This window comes from Erpetoichthys calabaricus, chromosome 18 (assembly GCF_900747795.2).
Source record: "Erpetoichthys calabaricus chromosome 18, fErpCal1.3, whole genome shotgun sequence".
NCBI lineage: Eukaryota > Metazoa > Chordata > Cladistia > Polypteriformes > Polypteridae > Erpetoichthys > Erpetoichthys calabaricus.
The window spans coordinates 64,214,364-64,234,706 of NC_041411.2; the positions used below are offsets into that span (position 1 = coordinate 64,214,364).

Here is a 20,343-nt window from a genome sequence, read left to right on the forward strand (position 1 = left end):
TAAAGAAACTGACACCAGACATCCATTCCATGTAGAACTTCAGTAAATCAGGAAGGAGAGTCGCTTTGTAAACCCACACAAATCGCTGCAGAAGTTCCTTTCTTCCTAGTGAACTCTGGGTCATTGTTTCCTAATGTCTTGTATCGATTACTGTAATTCCCTCTTCGTCAGCCTCCCTGCAAAATCTATACAGAGGCTGCAATACATTCAGAACTCCGCAGCCACACAAAGTGTTTTGCTCACATCTTCCCTGTTCTCTCCCAGCTTCACTGGTTACCTGTTCCATCAAGGATTAAATTCAAGATTCTGCTTCTCACCTTCATAACCTTTGCCCCCCTCTACCTCACTCGGCTCCTTACACTCCTTGTCACTCTCTCAGGTCCTCAAGCAGTAATCTCCTTACTGTCCCACACACCAGACTCTCCACCCTGGGAGGAGGCAGGTCCTTCAGTGTTCAACTTTGGAACTCTCTTCCTCAGTCTCTCTGAGATTGCTCCTCTTTCTCCACCTTTAAATCTCAACTCAAAACATTCATCTTCTACAAACTTTTGTCTTCTGTGTAATTTTTTTTCCTCTGTATGTAAAGCGACCTTGGGTTTGTGAAAGGCACTCTATAAAGGAAACTTATGATTATTATTATTAGTGCCATACAACTTTTTGATGAGGAATATTGTAGAAATTGATTTAAGGTTTGATACAGTATGTATCCTGTAACCATTTTTGTGTAAATATGCATTATCAAACTGCCTTACCTTAACCTGTCTTGTCTCTATTTGTTTTGTTCCGTTTCTTTCTGTCTTATTATTGCATGCAACTGAGAAGGTACATTTCATGTTTTCTTGTGTAAGCAGGACTAAATGAAGCAACGTTGAAACCTTGCTTAGACAATGAAAACATTTTATCAGCACAGAGCCCTAAATCCTTTTCAGAGGTCGCTGTCTCCCATCTTGTATTTATAATTGACGTTCTTGTCGCCTGCATGTAGCACTTTACGCTTTTCTACATTAAACTGCATGCTAGCTACTCACAATGTAATTCTTCTTCCATAACGGAAAGCATTTTTGCCTCTAACTTCAACACAACCATTAAGTAGTTCAGGAAGAATATGCTTTTTATGTTCTTCTGCGTTTTAAGCCATTAATAAATACGTTATAGCTTTCTTATATTCAGGCTAGATGTACCACCTAAGGTGGCTTTGTATAAATGATGAAAGCCAGAAACCCGCTGCAGGGAAGATGAATATGTTTTGTTCATCATAACATATTATTTCTGTGTAGAATGTAGCCAATATGTAGCCTGCTTTCCTCTAAAGACAGAATGGCCTGTCTCCTCTTCAGTGATGGCTTGTGTGCTGCTTTGGTGACTTCCATCATGGAAATGTGACTGGAGATCAGCTCCTCAAAGCAAGATGGTATCTTCAAATGCTGTTGGATGGTTTGCAGTTAACGACAGTTCTAATGACAAGAACAAGTTCTTGTGGGACAAATACGTTGTCATGGCCATCCTGTCATGAGGACCAGGCTGGTTTTTAAGCTTCTATAGTTTGTTCTTCTGTCTTCCACGCTTTCCTTCAATAATATGAAAAAAGTAACACTTGTACTGTTGACATTGATTGCATAGATTATAATCCATTGTCATCAAAGATCTTCAAATCCGTATTTATAGAAGAATAAATAAAATGTATGCACCTTGCATAATTTGGCATTCGTTTTACAGATGAGTGTTGGCACCCATCTCAGCCCCCCATTTTAACATCACTACCCCGTTTGTTTGAGAATCGCATTGGTCTCTGTGGCAGAAAGGGCATCACCAAACTGATGGCGCAAGAAAAAGCCACACTTGTGAGTGGGCAACCGTACTTCATCCAATCCAGCTGTAGGCACGGCATTGTCTGTGTGGGTCGTCCCGGGACACGATGCGATATTCACACCGGGAAAAGACGGGCTTGCAAGATTCTGGCCAAGATGTTGGCTTTGTGGGTCTGCAGGTAGAAAAAACAAAGGTGATCTGCGACGCGGTGTCACGACTTTACTTTCTTACCTTCTTTTACAGAATCTCAAACACTACAGACATGTCATTTTATAGGACAGGATAGCTTAAAGGGTACATAACTGAAGAGGCGGCCAGCTCTGATCCTGGAGGGGCCTCAGTGGCTGCAGGTTTTTGTTCCAACCCAATTGCTCAGTTAGAAGCCAATCCTCACCAATAACAGCTCTAATTCAACTTCATGGCTTGTTCGTGTTTTAACTCTACCATGTCAGTTCATTCTTAAATCATAGAATTTATTTTCCTCTCTAATGATACCTTTATCATCCAAATGATTTAAGCAGACGAGTAATTTTCTGTTCTTCACCTTCTCTTCAGTTTCCTTCTGAGGATTTTATTAAATCAAATAGTGAATGATGAATAAGCCCATTGAGGCACTTCTTGTGTGATTTTGGGCTATACTAAGATAAATTGTAATACACGTGGTTGGAAATGGAGACAAGCTATGTGGTGAACTTCTAGCTCCTTTGTCATTTGCATCTTATTGCTAATAAGGAGAAATTAAAACAATGAATACAGCTGTTTAAGACTAAAATGAGCAATTAAATGTTCAAAATCTTAACAAACGAGATGACTAAAATGAAGCAGAAAAATGTCATCTGAGCAATAAGTGCATCATCTGCAATGGATAATTTCTCATGAAGCCATTGCAGCCCCTCAAGAGTAACGGTGCTCAGCCTTGATTTAAAGGGTTTTAGTCTTAAAATTAATTGGCAGCAAAAACTGGTCACTGATTAAGAAAATGGCTATAATGAATAACCTGTAGCCACTGTGGCCCTCCAGGATCAGAGCTGTGCACTCCTGGTTTATACAAATGGCATGAAAATGAGTTTCAGCAAGTGGAGTACTGCCAGGTCAACCCCATTTATTAATCATTTCTGCAGTCAAACTGCCTCCTTCTCTGGCCCAGTATGAGCAAACATTCCCTGCCTTGGACTGATGCCCCATCCAGGAATCATTCCTGCTTGGCTCCCCCAGAGGTGTAGGGACAGGCAATGGCTTCTGTGGTCCTGAGCTGGACAAGCAGCTTAGCAAACAATGAAGTTGATTTAAATCCAGAGGAGAGGATATCATCTACTCCTAAGAGACATCGCTCATCTGGGTGACATTCACAGTGGCTTCACAACGTATTCAGGCTCTTCACTTCCAGCACACTTTACTGTTCTGTAGATTTAACTTTGAATGGATATATACAGTATGTCATTTTTGTTCATCAATCTGCACTCAAGAACCCATAACGACAAAATGAAAACATGTCAGAAAATATATTAAAAAATCAAAGACTGCAATCTCTCATTTTCTATAAGTATTCTGACCCTTTGCCGTGGCACTACAGATTGTGGTCTGGTGCTTCCTGTTTGCTCTAATTCTCCTTGAGATGTGTCCAAAACCTTGGCAAACAGAACTGACTGGACACCATTTAGAAAGGCACACGCCTGCATATATAAGGATCACAATTCACACTGCATGTCAGGACCCAAAAAAAATAAAATAAGCAATGGAGTCCGAGGAACTCTCTGAAGACCTCTGTGATACAACTGTGGTGAGGCACAGATCAGAACAAGTTGATAAAATTGTTTCTAAAGCTTTGTGTGTTTCCAGGACCTCAATAACTGGGAAATGGAAGAAGTTTAGAACCACTGAGATTTTTTTTTTCTAGAGTTGACCATCCAACCAAACTGATTAACCGGGCCAGAAAGGTCTTGATCAGGCCCAGTGGTCACTCCGAGAGAGCTTCAGTAGTCTACCATGGAGTTGGGAGAACCTGTGGAAAGGACGACAAACTCTGCAGCACTCCATCAATCAGATCTTTATGGTAGACTGGCAGGGAGAGGGAGACCAGTCAGAATTGAGGGAAGGATTAATGTAGCCAAATAAAGAGTGGTCCTTGAAGAAAACCTGCACCAGGGTGCCTACGGCCTCAGACTGAGACAACGGTTCACCTTTCAGCACGGCAATGGCCTGACATGTGGAGAGGCTTTGGGACTGTCCTTGAGTGTCCCAGCTTAAGTCCAGACTTAGTCCCCCATAGAACATCTGTGGAGAGACCTGAAGATGGCAGATTACAGACATTCCCAACCAGTCTAACAGAGCTTAGAAGAATGGGATAAACTGCCCAAATCCAGGCATGCAAAACTTATAGAGACTTACCCAAGGAGACTCACAGCTGTAATTGCTGCCAATGGGACTTCTACACAGTACTGAACATGTATATGAATGAGAGACTGCAGTTTTTGATTTTCTTTTTAAATAAATGTAAAAAAAACTTTCTGCAAAAGTGTTTTTCACTTTGTCACTATGAGTTACTGAGCGTAGACTGATGGGCAAAAATGTCACATTTATCCATTTAAAATGAAATCTGTAACGCAACGAATTGTGCAGAAAGTGAAGATGTTGGAAAACTTTCTGAATCCACTCTAGTGGTTGTCCGCTTTTCCACAACGATGATGATAAATGGCTGCTTTAAATCGGCCCATGAATGAGGGAGGGTGTGTGTTTGTGTGTGCCCTACGGTGGTCTGACCATAACCAGGTTGTTTCCAGCCTTGTGCCCAGTGCTGCTAGAATAGGTGTCCGCTCCACACACACAAATTAAATTACCGTATATACTTGCATATAAGTCGGGTCTTGAAACCCAAAAAATCAATCATAAAACCAGACCCTGACTTATGCCTGTTCAAAAATGCAATACTTTGTTTTTTCTTTCTTTTTACATCTTCTTTCCTCCTCCAATGTCGCATCAGTTTCTCAGACACATCACATTTTGTTGCAGCAGCGCAGTTACCAATTTCTTTCGCCACTTCAACGACTTTTAATTTAAAACCAGCTTCATATTTTCTTCTCATTGAACGCTCCATCGTAGATAAGGGATGTTCTTACGATAAAGGTGTATGAGGGTGTGAGATACAAAAAACACAACAGTGCAAACGTCGCTTCGGAATAGTTTGGGGATTACTGGGTGGTCACATAGGTACAATACATAGAAAAAAAGGCCGTGTGCTCGCTCAGGGGGGCGATAGCATATCATAATCTCTTGGACCAATAGCGTGAGTTTTCTGCATTCAACTTATATGACCAACATTATAAAATACCGGAAATTATACAGTAAAATCAAACCAAGACTTATCCGCGGGAGAACTTAAACACAAGTATATACGGTAAATACTTTAACAATGTATGTATATTACAAACAGTATATATTTTAGTGTGTAGAATTCACTTTACGATGTAGAAACTAAATTTTTAATAATCTTAAGTCTCAGGCTGTCTCATTGTGGAGTCATACTGTTTATAATATTATAATTATGTGCAACACTTTTCCAGCGATTTTCGTTGTCAGTGGTGTGCTCCCATGAAGGCAGTCGCATAATGTGACATGTCCAGTGACTTGCTACAATAAAATCTGGTTTTGTCTTTAGTCGTAGGGACAGACTCAGTGTATGAGACCTGACAGTCAATGAATGCTCATCTGGAAGTACAATGCATAGAACACAGATGAGGAATAAGGACCACAGGTGTTTGTGAGCTCACAAGCAGGAGAGAAACTAGTCTGTCTGATGTGTTTTATGTACCACGACAGAAAGGAAAAATAAAAAAGGGCCGAGTTTGTGGCTAAACTCGCCATATCTGTTAATCCTTTGTACAGCATCAGCATGTTATTGGCTGTCATAAAAATGAGCGAGCACGACTGTGCATGAAAAGCTACTAAGCATTTAGTAAATGTGACACACCCAGCGATTTTCAGTCATGTAAGTTGACATGTTCGGGCGATGAGATCGTCAACTGTGGTCTGAAGGTCTGATGTACCCAATAACTAGAAGTTTTGGAATGTGTGACAGCACCTTAAACTACAAAGGTGAGTCCAGTCCTGGCACGTGAACTTTAGGATTGCATTAATAAGTCCTTGCCAAGGTCTGAAGAAGTTCTAAGCAGATCTTCATATTTGATTTTTTTTTTTCCAAGTTTGGGATATTCTAGAGCACAGCTTTCTCCTTGAATTAGATAGGGTGGCCTGGCTAAGTGAGCAAAATAAATGTCCATGCTGCTAGTGTGGTTTTCCAGCAGGATTTTTCATAATACAGTAGACTTGTATCTCATTCGGTATTAGGCCTAACATTGCTGGGCTAGGTGTGACTAATCCAAGGCTATCTGAGAGAAAGGCAAAAATGTTTGACCCAAGATGGCTTAAGTGTTGGGCATTCCCTAAACATGTGAGCTAGTGATGAAGGCACTTGATGACACTCACCCTGTGTGTATTTTAGACAAGATATTTGTGACTTGTGATGCTCCTGTCTGCCCACTTGTTGTGCCCCAAACTAACCTGCGCTCTGTAGGTGACAAGACCTTCCGTGATATAGAGACATCCCAGAATTAATGAGATCAGCTGACTTAAAACTCATTTGTTCGAGACGGCTTTTAACTTACTCTGGTATTCTGACACTTCTTCAGCTTACCCTCCCAGTCCAGGGGCCTCATGCATAACGCCACGCGTAGAATTTGCACTATAACATGACGTAAGCACAAAAGCCAAAATGTGCTTACGCACAGAAAAATCCAGATGCAGGAACCTGTGTGTTCGCCAACTTCCGCGTTCTTCCGCTACATAAACCCCGCTCAGCGTGGAAATAAACGCACGTACACGCGCTTGCTGTCCCGCCCCAACTCCTCCCAGAATTACGCCTCTTTGAATATGCAAATCAATATAAATAGCCCTTAAGCCAAGCGTTTTGTGAAAAGGCAATGGCAAAAGTACGAGGAAAAATAGAAGAATTTCAGCGAATACCAAATGGAGGCAAAGAAAAACGTACTATTTGTTGGTTTAAACAGTTATATAAGCAACAAAAGGAAGTTGATCAAGTGACATAGCGTGTCGGAGAAACTCGAAAGCTCAAGTTCACAAAGTCGCAGTGCCCAAAATAAAAAAGTTGTCACATATCAAAGTCGGCGTGTAAAGGCGACTCGTAGCCCACCGTCTTGAGTGTCATATGAAAACTTATTAGGGTACAGTGTGAAAAAAGCACGAAATATCAACTTTAATCTCGAAATTTCCACTTTAATCACGTAGTTTATTTTGTCATTGAAATAGAACATCATAAACTTCATCTTAGAATCGTTTAATTTACTAGTTTCTCAAATCTCATCGTAACTAAAGTAGCACGTTAAATGCTTTGTTGTGTATTTGATCTTATATGTGCTCTATGTGCCTGAATCACTATGTGCTCTTCCTCTGACAGGACACAGAATCCATTACATTCGTAATATTTCAGCTCTCTGAGTAATTAAAATACTGAGAAGTATACGTGATATCATTTTCATGATGATATAAGTTAAAGCATGTTATTAAACATGGGAACACGGTGGCGCAGTGATTGTTCATGTCTTACACAAGATGCTTGCTGCGCCATGCGCAACCTTCGATGAAATAATTTATTACAGAAGTACTGTCTCTTTCAAACGTACTAACCTCCAATTCCTCTCCTTACTTTTCTTTCTCCAAATACCCAATCGCCACACAATCAGCTCTGTAATAGACGTTAAGCCATCTGTAAGCTTAGAACGCCGATTCTTCAAAACTTTTAAGGAACATCGAAATATCTTTGTAATGTTTAATTATTCTATCCATCTATCCTTCCAGTGTCACGCCAGCCACAGCATGAATACAGCGTGAGGAAGGAACAAACCATGAACGAAGCTCAAGCTCGCTAGCGCTGCGGCACCGTGTAATTAAAGTTTATCTGTATAATATAATCAACATATTTTGCTGTTTCATCTTAAAAATGATATCGTCATCATATGTAAATATGTGCTTTATAAAGTGGCTCAGGTTGTGCAATATTATAACTGTATCATAAGTACAATTACCTCACGGTAACTTGCAAGTACAAACCGTTCCACAAGGAGCACTTGATGGACTGATTGAGTGCGTTTATAGTTCTTGGGATGAAACTGTTTGTGAACTGTGAGGTCCGAACAGGAAAGGCTGTGAAGCGTTGGTCAGATGAGAGCAGTTCAAAGAGCGGATGGCTGAGGCAGCGAGTGCTTGATGCTGTATATCGATAATTCTCTTTCCAATCGCTGTAGATCTGTGATTCACACTCAGATTCAGTGATATAAATACTCTGAGTGGTGTACTGAGAGTAATATGGAAAAAGATGATCCGCTGTGGCAACCCCTAACGGGAGCAGCTGACAGAAGAAGAAGAAGGTGCAGTGAGAGTAACAACGCTAAAGCAGTTATGGTATTTAGAATAGTTTGACCATTCTGTGGACCATTATATTGTTACAGGTTAATTACAATCAGATGCATTACATTTATGAACGATATGCGGTTAATTTCAGTGTATTTGATAAAGCCGCCGTTGTGGATGTGGATCTAAGAAAGGGTAACCACACAGGAACAGTAGCACTGCTTTGACGCTGGGTGCCGCCAGTCTGCAAAACCGAGCGGGTCTGAGGTACTGTGGAAAAGTGCGTGGCTTTACGCCAAGTGTAGGTTTTATACATCGCGATTTGAACGTGGAAACGTTCTTTCGCAACATTTCTGTGCGTACACACCGTTTATACATGAGGCCGAAGATGTTCAGGCTGATTGGCATTTGTACCTCAAATTATGTTATTTGTTTGGGGTTTTCTGGTAGTGTTTGTATTTTGGTATCTTATTCTGGTGTATTGACTCCTTTTGTACTTTAACTCTTTGCATATGTTTTCTTTATTTAGTGTTTTATGCAAATATTATTTATATCCAATGTTGTATATGCCCTTTTGTCCTTTCTTTGGGAAAGGCACTATACAAATAAAATGTTTTATTTCATTATTATTTATGGAAGCCCTTTCACCACTCCCACCATTAGCCAGCATCTGCCCTTTTCCCGTTTCCTCATTCATGTAAATGAGGCTGAGGATAAGCACGCTCCGAATGCTGTGGAGCTACCAGTTGCTTTTCTGTCCCTGATGCATCTTTAGGATTGTCAATTATGACGACAATTGCAAAGTGTGGACTGTGCTACCAGAACACGTCTGATGGCTCCACAAAATGTCTTCACGTGACAGAAAATGGTTTCTTTCTTTTTCTTTCCACTAGGGGTCTTTAATAGAGCACTAAATAACAGGCGGGTGACTGCTGAATTAATGCGTGCAAACGCTTCCTGATAGATAGATAGATATAATAGATGGGCACTAACTGCCTTTCTTCTTGTGTCAATGGAATGGTTTTATCAGGAAGTGAAACTGCATTTATTTGGCCAGTGAAGCACTGGTGTCCACATAACTAGTGTCCACCTATTAGGTTGCCACTGTGATGGCCACTGACCACCTTTTGGTCACCCCTGCCTTCATTTGCCACCCCTATTATGCCTTTCAGCGGCACTGATTCAGACCGCACACTTCCACATAAGCTCCTCTGTGGACGACGGCTAACCCTCTCCTGATCAGAAACGTTTCTTCAGCCCTTCCAAGGCTATTGGGGTCTCCAAGTCTTTCCAGTAGACGCCATGTCCATCTGAGTCATCTTACCAGCAAGCGAGGAATCAAGCGACAGCTCTCTTTATCTAGGGCAGGGGTCTCCAACTTTAGTCCTGGAGAGCTACTGTGGCTGCAAGTTTTCATCCTCTTTTCTTAATTCGTGACCAGTTTTTGCTGCTAATTAACTATTTCCCTTTATTTTAATTAACTTTTCTTGAGACTCTCACCACTGAATTGATTTGTTTTTCCTTAAACGGCACCTAAACATAAATTTGATGTGACGTGAGCCAACAGATGACCAACTAAATTAGGGCCTCAAACGCCAACCAACTTCACCTCATTCAGTTTCTTAATTTGAAGTCGATTCTCATTGCTAATTAAACCTGTTATTTAATTCCATGGCGCTCATTCTGCTATGGCAGACATTTCCAAAACTGTTGATTTTATTTTTTAAGAGCGCTGCCAAAATGTTTTGTGGACCTGAGCAGATCAACATCAACAACTCTGTTTGTTTACTCACCAGTGTATTCATGGAAATGCTCCACAATATCTCAAGGAACTCCTTATATTACAATCCACTACAAGAAACCTCCGTTTTACAAATCCCTACCGCCTTCGCCCCCACTGTGACCAAACTTCGTACAATGGGAGACCGAGCCTTTGCAGTCGCTGCTCCGCGGCTCTGGAATACCCTACCAGAGAGCTTGAGAACACGGCAGACTGTGGGCTGTTTTAAAAAACAGCTAAAGACTTTTCTATTTAGGAAAGCTTATTATCAAGAATGCTATAATTATTGTTGTTTTATCTCTGTTTAATTGCTTTGCCTTTGTTTAAACTTTTTTTATGTAGCACTTTGAGATTTACTACTAATATAAAGTGCCCTATAAATAAAATGCATTATTATCCATCCATCCATCCATCCATTTTCCAACCCGCTGAATCCGAACACAGGGTCACGGGGGTCTGCTGGAGCCAATCCCAGCCAACACAGGGCACAAGGCAGGGAACCAATCCCGGGCAGGGTGCCAACCCACCGCAGTGCATTATTATTCTAATTATTATTATAACATTATTGAGGCCTTCACCTTTATTTATTTTAAATTATTGTGTGATGGACACAGGTTGTTGCTTATGTGTTGGTACATTTTGTGTCTTAATATTGTTTGCTTACTAATTAAGGAAAAAAAAAAATAATTAAGGGGCCTGAGTCTCAAGTTGTGCATCAATTAAAATTAAGGTAAAGAGTTAATTAGCAGCACAATCTGGTCACTAATTACGCAAAGGGTTAGAATGAAAACCAGCAGCCACAGTAGCTCTCCAGGACTGCAGCTGGAGACCCCTGATCTAGGCTGTTCCTCTCCGTTATATATTGCATAAATATACTGTAACTACACATCCATTTTTAAAGGTCAGTGTCATGGGGCCCTGGCAGCACCACTACTTATAGGGCAGAAACCAAGAGACAAAGTACCACACCAAGGCAGGCCACATACCCTCAATCCATTTAGAGTTCACAATCTGAAGCAGGGTGTGAGGTACAAACGCACAGAGAGAACATGCAGAATGCACACTGGCAGTGCCCAGCTGGGATATAAACACAGGTCACCTGACCTGTGAGGTGGCAGCGTTAACCAATGTGCCAACCTCACGGTGTCAGTCGAAAGCTGAACCCACTTACGTTTGCTAAGACAGATGTGACAAACTCGGATCCTCAAGGGCAGCTGTGGCAGAAGCTTTTCATTCCAGCCTGCTAATGGATGGACCAGACTTTGTTTGCCTCAATTCTAACCAACTTGATCTTTAATTGTTTCTTCTTTTTTTTTTTCTTTTTCATTAATCAGCAATGGAGCAAATATACCAAGATGCCAAGTGAGCCTACAGATAACCAGCTAACTCAGGGGACTCGCAATCGCTTCTTGCAGGACCACCATTATTCCATCCATCCAGTTTTTTAACCTGATAATCAAGGGCAGGGCCTCGGGGCAGCTGGAGTCTATCCCAGCAAACTCGGGGCGCAAAGGCCATTACAAGATGAACACACACGCACATTAGGACCAGTTTAGTGTCACCAATCCAAATAACCTACGTGGACACGAGATGGGAGAACATGCAAGCTCCATGCAGGGAGGACCTGGGAGGCAAACCGCGGTCTCCTTGTGTGAGGCAGCAGTGCTACCACTGCGCCACCTTGCCACCCAGCACCATTATTGCTCTCGCTAATTTCTTAATTAGAAGGCTGTTCTCTCTGCTAATGAGTCTCGTTTGTTAATTCTATGGCTTGTTGGTGCTCTCATTCTATCACAGGTCAATGTATCCTAGATCAGGGGTCGCCAACTCCGGTCTAACCCCCTTTTTTTTTTTTTTTTTTTTTTTTTTTTTTTAATGAATGTCCTGTTTGTGCTGCTAATTAATTTCTTGTGAATTCATTTTAATTGAATTGCTTGTTTAAGATTTGTTCCCCTGAATTTCTTCATCGTTCCTCTGAGTTGCTTCATTTCTTTCCTTAAATGGCACCCAAACAGAAATGAAATGTGAAGTGAGGGAGCCAACAGAAGACCAACTAAGTCAGGGCCTCAAACTCCAATCAATTTCACTCCAACCAGTGGCGTACTTAGGCTCTTATTCTTGTCGTTAATTAAACCCGTTCTTTAATTCTATGGCTTGTTGCTGCTCTCGTGGTGCATTAGCAGACATTTCTAAAATTGTTGATTTTCTGTTTTCTAAGAGCGCCGTTAAAATGTTTTGGGGTCCTGAGCAGATCAACATTCCTGAGACCTTCATCTTTCTTTATTTTCAGATATTGTATGGTGGACACCAGTTGTTTTGGCTCATTTTTGTATCTCATTATTGTTTGGCCGCTAATTAAGGGAAAAGAAACAATTAAGGGGTCTGAGTCTTCAAGAGCAGGTCAATTAAAATGAATTCAAAAGAAGTGAATTAGCAGCAAAAACAGATCACTCATTAAGAAAACGGTTAGAATGAAAACCTGCAGCCACTGGGAACCTCCAGGACTGGAGTTGGCGACCCCCGCCTTAGACCTATGCTATTTTCTTTTAAAATAATTTCATTAAAACAAATATTATCTAATGGACACAAATAAGAGCAAGGTAGCCGTCATTGTGGCAGCAGTAGTTGGTTACTAGGTAAGGTAATACTCCACCCCAAACTTGTATTTTTTTATATGTAATTTACCCCATGTACTTTATAGTGGTGGCCGAGAAAAAAAAAAATGTAATCTCAAGTTTTCATGCAGAACGGAGAGGAGAATGTTTATGATGGAATACAAGCCAACAGCAACCCATGTTACAGTACATGATGAGAAACGATATGAGAAACGTCCACAACAGAAACGAAAAAGAAAATCTCAAGTTACTTGTGTTGTGTAATCCACATGTCAGTTAGCCAGCCATTTCCTCAAAATGTGCAAAGAGCATGCATGGCTTCTTGCAAAAAAGATTGTTGAATAGCTACTTCTGGGAAAACAGTAAAGAAAAGCCTCATGAGAATGAGTTTTTGATTTGGAAGGCCCGCCTCTCCCTGTCATTCATTGGTCAAGAGCCCTGTCTTCAGTCCACAGCGTGACTCCCATGAGACTTGTTTACTGTTTATTATATTCACAGATTATTCTGGAAGAAATTACTTAACCATATCTTAGCAAAAAAAAGCATGCTAGCATGTGGTTGGACGACTGACAAAGCAAGTCACGTGAGATTTTATTTTTTTTCTTAATTCTTATTTCCTTGGACATTTTTTCACATTGTTTGCTGTTGTGCAGTATTGGTCAGTAAGGGGTTCTATTATGTCAGAAAATGTTCTTGTATGAAAACATGAGATTATACATTTACTACAAACTACATGGGGTATAAAAAAGATATCATTTTGGGTGGATTGTTACTTTGAGAAACTGGCTGGAATGAAAAATGTGCAGCCACCCATGATCTGAGTTTGACAGCCCTGCTGTACGACATTAAGAAAGCAAGGCTCTGTTTCTGCGCTGCCCTCTCCTAATGCCCAGTCCAGCTGAGCCTGCCAGGCGGTGACCGTGGGCGCCATTAGTGGTTTGCTTACGTGACGCAGGTGAATCCCATCTTGTGGCAGTAGCATTTATCACAGCCTCTTGCGAAGGACTCTCCTGGCTTGAACAGCTTCTCCTTGTGCTTGCATTTCCCTGCAAACAACAATTTTCAAGATGGAGTTATTCTCTCTGATTTTCTTTCTTTTTCTTAAAGTTACTCTGAGTAAAAGGAAGAGAAGCTGAATCTTATCGGCAGCTTCAGCAGAGCCTCTCCCAGTGTGGCAGTTGAGCTCCAGGAAAACGCCCAGCACTGAGTAGAAGAAATGACAATGGTAGACGAAAACGGCTCTGGAGTTCATCAGGGTGTGTGCCCTATGATCTCAGTCAGTTTACCAGAAATCTAGATGCAATTTTATACACATTTGTCTGTCAAATCCAAGAGCTTTCAAATGTATTTCTCAATTGGAAGAAAAAAAAATATCTAAAAGCAGCTGCTTTGCTTCTAATAGTTACGTCAATTAAGCAGACCAACCGTTTTCATTAAAGAGATTAACGAAAAAAGAAAAAGAAAAGAAGAAGCGCATTTGTCATAAACAGTAACAGGACACTCCCATCAGAGGGCGCTGTTGTGCAACTTGATGATGAAGTGAATGCTTAAAAGAAGAAAATCCCATTTTTACTTTCCTCCTCGGAGGCTGAAGTGAAATCGGTAATAAAGGAACTCCTTTACCCGGTTACATCCAAAGATGTATATACTGTATATTCTGCCGTTCTTTATTATATTCTGTAAGTGCCTTGAGCATGGGAAGGGCGCTATATAAATAAAATGTATTATTAAAGAGAAATCCAGCCATCTCCTGACCTGCTTATTCAGTTTTTCTAGCAGCATTTGTTGAAAAACAGGAACCAACCCAGGGGAGGGTACGAGACCCTCGAATGGCTTACTTAGACTCGCCACTTACATTTACACACACACGTCTAGCACGTGGAAGGAAAAGCTGAGCATTCAGAGGGCAAAGCCACAAATGTAAGTGGAGCACTGACCGAATAAGGGGGCTTACTGTAGGTGTTTGGGGGAAGCCTGTGGCGAGGGCTGCGCTGGGCCATCTTGGATTTACAGAAATACGAAATATTAGCTACACTATTAGGCAAACAGTTTTATAAAATATAATATTCACTTTTTTTTCCTTTTTACATTTGAAACCCCTTGCCTTTAATAATAAGTCTGAATTAACGTAAACTGCCCTAATTTGGGGGATTCAATCATTAGGTAAAACTATATAATAGACAAGGATAGCTGTGGCAAATATTTTAAATATTAAAATATGTGCCATTTAAATTTTTAAAGACAAAATAAAATCTATTAAAATAGACATTTGTCATTTTCACCCTCTGCTAAATGTCCGTTGAGGGCTCAATCCTTAGTAGAGGATCGAAAAATAACCTCATATTTGTAACCACTGACCTTGAAATAGTCTAAAACGATACCCCGCGTGTTTATCTGTGAAATTTGTTATTTGTGGCTTTCTGGGAGCGGCTCTTGAGGGCTGTGGCCGTCGATAAATAATCAAATATCACGAATATGAACATATACCAACTTCAAAATGGCATAAAGTAACACTCCGCATGTCCATAGTACCAATCCCTACTTTTTTGAAGTGTAGTGAAAAGGAGTAACTTTGACCCATTGCATTATGGGTGGGGGGTGCTGGGGTCTGCTGATTTGCCCACCAGAACCTCAAGTCCTTCTGATCATTTTTGCTGAAGACTCCTATTTATCATAAGAGTGTAGTTTCTTAAAACTGCCTAAAAATGAGGGTCCAAAATAAGAGACTAGCCCTAAAAAAGCTGACAGTCTTGCATAACTAGACATCAAAATGACTCAAATGGTACATCACGTGAGGGGTGTTTCTTGTACCGATGAGTCAGGAGGCGGCGGACAAAAAAAAAGTGATTTGAAAGTAAAAGCATTAGTAAGTGATTCGTATGAACACAAAATATACTGTATACAATAAATTATATTTACATTCTGGGTACTGTATATCCGAGTTGATTGGTTTTGCTTCGCAGCTGCACTTTCCCAGCTGTACACAAGAGGGCGCCTCTAAAAGCCGCTTCTTGTAGTATTAGCAGTCGACACGAGAGTCGCGGTGATGTTATTCGGGTGCGTGACTTCCATAGCCTTGAAAAGCTGTCACTTGCTCATTTATAAAACCTGCATTCCGGGGCCACAAGCCTGTCCTAAAAACGTTTGTCGCAAGGCAGAGGAAACAGACCCGAAAGTGTTACCGGCAGGTACACCGCCGTTACCGTTTAATTTAACGTGCGTCTATTTCAGATGTGGAAGGAAACTCGTAGCGCTGGTGCCCCACCATGACTGAAACAGCAGTGGCTCTACTGTAAGGTCATCCGACGTAGACATTTGAATGCAATAAATAAGGTACAAACGTTATTTTTACTGTGTTTTTTATTTCTGAAGATGGGCGCACACCGCCCCCCTCCATTATGCCCCGCCCCTAACTGTAAGACATCAAAGCTCACTGTGCCGCCACGCTGCCCTTCTGAGCGCACAGGTAGACTTGTAAAGCTCCTTTAAACCCCACCGAGGTGTCTCTTCAATTATACGTACAGTCTCAGCATCGGGGAGAACTACCGGCTTACCTGCATGGTGGTAAACTGCCGCTTCTGTCCCAGGTGCCATCCAGACAAGCAGGAGCGCCAGGCAGGCTGTCCCCAGGACTGTAAGACAGGAGATGTGACTTCTGCAAAACGCCATCTAGACTCCCACCTCCAAAAATGATAAAAATGCAGACAGGACTGAAGCTTAATGTGGTCTTTTATTTATTTTTTCGTCCGTTATATTTAAGGTTCCGCTAAGGACTGCATTGTTATTTACCGATGCCGGCAATTGCAGTAAATGGCATAAGGGCTAAGCGACTAAAAGAAAAGTCGAGCGAACACGGATGGTTTGGAATTCAGGGGGAATTTATACTCAAAATGTGGGCGAGCGGCCACCTGATGGGTGGATGGACGGCGCCTCTTTCCTGTTTTCTTCCTGGACTTCTCTAATTACATAATTTTCTACCCTGTCACGGTGTCACCCACCCACCCATCCACTCCCCTCCCTCCGCTGCGGGCTTGGCCGAGCGCTTTTTAAAAAACATTTACTCATATTTCTTTCCTTCCCCAACCCTCGTTCCTGTTTTCAGGACGGTGAGCGCATACTTCCCTTCGACTTTGGACCTTTTTCGTCTTTTGTGCTCCTCTCCCGCCGCGCGCCTCTAGTAAAAACTGCCGGCTTTGAACAGCATCTCGGTTTCCATGGTAACGGCCCTTCTCCTCGTGTTCCCCGGTAACAGCCCGAAATTCTCCGCACAATTACATCCCACTCACGTCTCCTCAGCCTGCATTTCCATGGAAACTGTGAAGCCCAGGGTTTGCAGACCCTTCAAGTAAGTTGTGAAATGAATCCCCCTTGTTTAGTGGTGGATAGAGAGCAGCCCAAGGTGTCACAATGCTGACCCTTACAGAGAAAATGGACAAGAAAAGGGGGGGGGGGGGGGGTGACCTGGAGGAATAGACACCAGGAAAATGATGGCAGCATCAAAATGAAGGGAGGAACATAAACAGAGCTGATGGGGCGCGGTGGAGCACAGTACAGTACAGTAAGTGAATCCTCAGACACTGACATCACTGACTGACCCCTCCAGAGAGGCCTGGCCAGCGGGAGATCCTGGAAAATGAATACAACATCAAAAGTCAGCTGAGTGAAGTGGCGCGTGGGAGGACTTGAGGAAAGGAAAGGCAGGTTGAGAAGGTCTACTTTAATGTTAACCTTAGGTCAAAGTTACATGAAACTGGTGTATAGGGGGAAAGGGGAACGAAGAGCTAGAACTGCACCATCTTAACTCACCCTTCATATGTCATGGAGCAGATCCTCAGTCGAGGCCTCGGCTTCATCAGAGCTCCGGGTCAAGTCTTAGACCGTACACCACTTGCAGATTGGGACCTGCGGGTTTTTCAGAAACAAAGGAAGCCATACAGACGCACTTTTACACAAATATAAACATAATGTTTATTTAAAAACTCACAAACTTAGATACACAAACATTATTCTGGTAAAAAGTTCCTATTATCAAGTCTATAGTTAAACTCTTACTTGCATGTGCTAATCAACAAGGGATATGCCAGGTCAGCTTGAAATTCTACATTTGTGGGGGAAATCAGTGCCAGGAGGGTAATTATATATAATGAAGAGAAGTTAGGAGCACACGCTGATACAGCGCGACAAACCAACTCAGGATCCAGATTAGGACCCGAGTGCAGCCATGCAATGGGTGACACCTCAGCACCACACTAGTTCGGATGGAATGGACCAGTGTGAGGTTTTTTTTCTGGTGGCTGGAGTGCCAATTCTGCCACCAACCTCCAGGTTTTTCCCTGCAGGTTGGAGGGCCTACATGCTGATTAACGTCATACCCAGGACGGAGTGATTGCAGGTTAAGAGCCCAACAGATCAGAGTCCCTTTTGGCATTCTGGGTTGCCAGTGCAGATCCCGAGCCTCAGAGCCACCACTCTGCCCATATAAAATGAAGATTAAAAAAATATTTTCAAATGTATTACCTTCTGATGGAAACAGGCTTCCATACTTTTCACATTCCCTCCCCACCAAATGCTCGATGAAAGCCTCATGATAACCTGTACACTCGACGCCTTTCATTGCCCCGCCCACTCACCCCAAAGCTCATGTGTAATTGGTTAGGGGACTGAGTACTCTGGGGCTGATGGGTCATCAGACAGTGGTGTGATTATCCCATCTCAGCCTGTACTCCATATATCCATCCATTTCTTTACCCACTTATCTAGGGCAGGGGTGCATGGAAACAGGAGCCCATTCCAGCAATCACAGGGTGAATACACACACAAAAGTATCAAGATCCAGCTAACCTGCATGTGCTTGGACTGTGGGAGGACACACACTAGCATGGGGAAAGCATGCAAACTCAATGCAGGAAGCACCTGGGATGTAAACCCTGTTCATTTTTCTAACATTATTAACAAGATTCAGAGCGAAACACAAAAACTCTGAAGTTCCATATGCTGAAGAGAAAACGTAAGCCCCCGAACCAGGAAAGAGCTGAAGATGGTGGCATTAGAGGCTTGGCAGAGCATCACCAGAGAAGATCCTCAGAACCTGGTGATGTCTATGAATCACAGAGTTCAAGCAGTCATTGCATGCAAGGGATATGCGACAAAGAACTGAATATGACAGCTTTAACATTGCTGTGTCCCAAACATTGCGGTGCCCTGAAACGGAGGGTCCGTGTAGAAAAGGTGTTGTCACCAAAATGTCTGCAAATACCCTTAAATGAAGGTGTGCCGTGTGCACTTTATTCATGTCTGAATTGTTTGATTTGTGATGTAAGACTGTGGAGCAGATCAAGGAAAAATGTGTCTTTGTCCTAAACATTATGGAGGGCACTGCATGTCACTTATGGCAACTGTATCTTTCACGTGTAATTAATTAGTTGTAACACTGAATTTTTGCTGCAGGTTGATAATGTCAGTTCTTACAATAATAATTGGCAGATCATTTTAGTTTAGTCAATTCAGTCTCACATACTTACGTAATTGCTTTAACCTTCCATTAAGTTCCAGAGAAGTGACACTGAAGAGTGAAAGGTCTTTGTAAGTCCAGGAGACTGTGGTGGTTAGCAGTGCTTATAGCAGCGGTGAGGTCAAGTACAAGATGGAACCAAGTAGGGAGCTCTGATGAAAGTGTGAGTAGGAACTGGAAGGAATGGAAAGAAGCAGCTAGTCAGATAAAAGGCAGGAGAAGCACTCATCCATTTCCTGAAGCCACAAGACAGGAACACCAGTCCATTGTAGAAGGTCTACTCACATGCTGACTCAATTTGGTCCGATTTCAAGTCACAGATTGGCTTAACATTCATATCAATGAGATGTGGAAATAAAACTCACAAAAACACAAGGGGAGAAAATATATACGACCTCCATGTGGAGGATACCGGGACCAGGAACTGAATCCAGATCCTAGGAGTTAAGAGGCAAGAACACGAACTGCTGTGCCTGTGTTGTATTTAGACCCGGGTTTAGATTGTGTTATTGTTAAATTTGTATTTTATTTGTATTTGTTTATATTTTCAGTAAATGTGCAAAAAATCTTAATCATATCTCATGTCCGTTGTGTTTTGTGGGTGCTTCCCCAACGTTCGGGGCCATTCTGATGCCACTGCTTCTGAGTCTCTCCACCTAGTTGTATGTTCTATCCAGACCTCAGTAGCAGTTCATTGATGTGAGTATTACTGTTCTTGTTTTATTTCTGGTTGTTCTGATTATTTGCTCTGTGTTCCGGATCTCAAATATCGAAATGCGTATTCAGATTTGTCTGGTTTGAATTGACTTTCAGGCAAATCCTTTATCCTGTTTTGAGCAACTTTTGTTATTGTTTTTGTTTGTTGTTTGTCATGTAACGCTCCAACATCATGACATGTCCTCGATGTCAGTCACGAAACGCCCGTTGCATTACACTATGGTTAAGATTAGGGTTGTGGGAGAGTTATCTGACTCAAAGGGTGTTTCATGACTGACATTGTGGGCCTTAACTACATCATAGGTATTGTAGGCTGCAATTAGAACCATTTCTATAGAGAAGGTGACATGGCAGAATAAAAAGAAGAGCAGCGCCATCTGCTGAGTGTGATGCAAATTGCAGAAGCTGAAGACATGATAGGAAGAAGAATGACAACTTTGGCATCTGCTGCCCATCAAGCACATGTGGCATGGCAGCCTGCTGGTACT

General features: G+C 41.9%; 1 protein-coding gene across 1 annotated transcript; it reads right to left on the bottom strand.

Annotated features, from left to right (window-relative positions):
• Nucleotides 1-641: 641 nt before the first annotated feature.
• LOC114668606 (beta-microseminoprotein-like) lies at nucleotides 642-17,015 on the bottom strand. Its single transcript, XM_028824436.2, has 3 exons — nucleotides 16,182-17,015; nucleotides 13,574-13,673; nucleotides 642-1,981 (listed from the first exon to the last, which is right to left on the bottom strand). Exons 1-3 carry the CDS (start codon nucleotides 16,294-16,296, stop codon nucleotides 1,861-1,863), a joined length of 336 nt encoding a protein of 111 aa, XP_028680269.1. The 5' UTR covers nucleotides 16,297-17,015; the 3' UTR covers nucleotides 642-1,860.
• Between the last annotated feature and the right edge of the window lie 3,328 nt (nucleotides 17,016-20,343).

Coding starts and splice junctions, on each gene's coding strand:
- LOC114668606 (XM_028824436.2), bottom strand. CDS start 16,296: ATGGCGTTTTGCAGAAGTCACATCTCCTGTCTTACAGTCCTGGGGACA. Junction 13,674..16,181: donor GGCAGTTTACCACCATGCAG/GTAAGCCGGTAG, acceptor TGTTGTTTGCAG/GGAAATGCAAGCACAAGGAG. Junction 1,982..13,573: donor ATGGGATTCACCTGCGTCAC/GTAAGCAAACCA, acceptor TTCTACCTGCAG/ACCCACAAAGCCAACATCTT.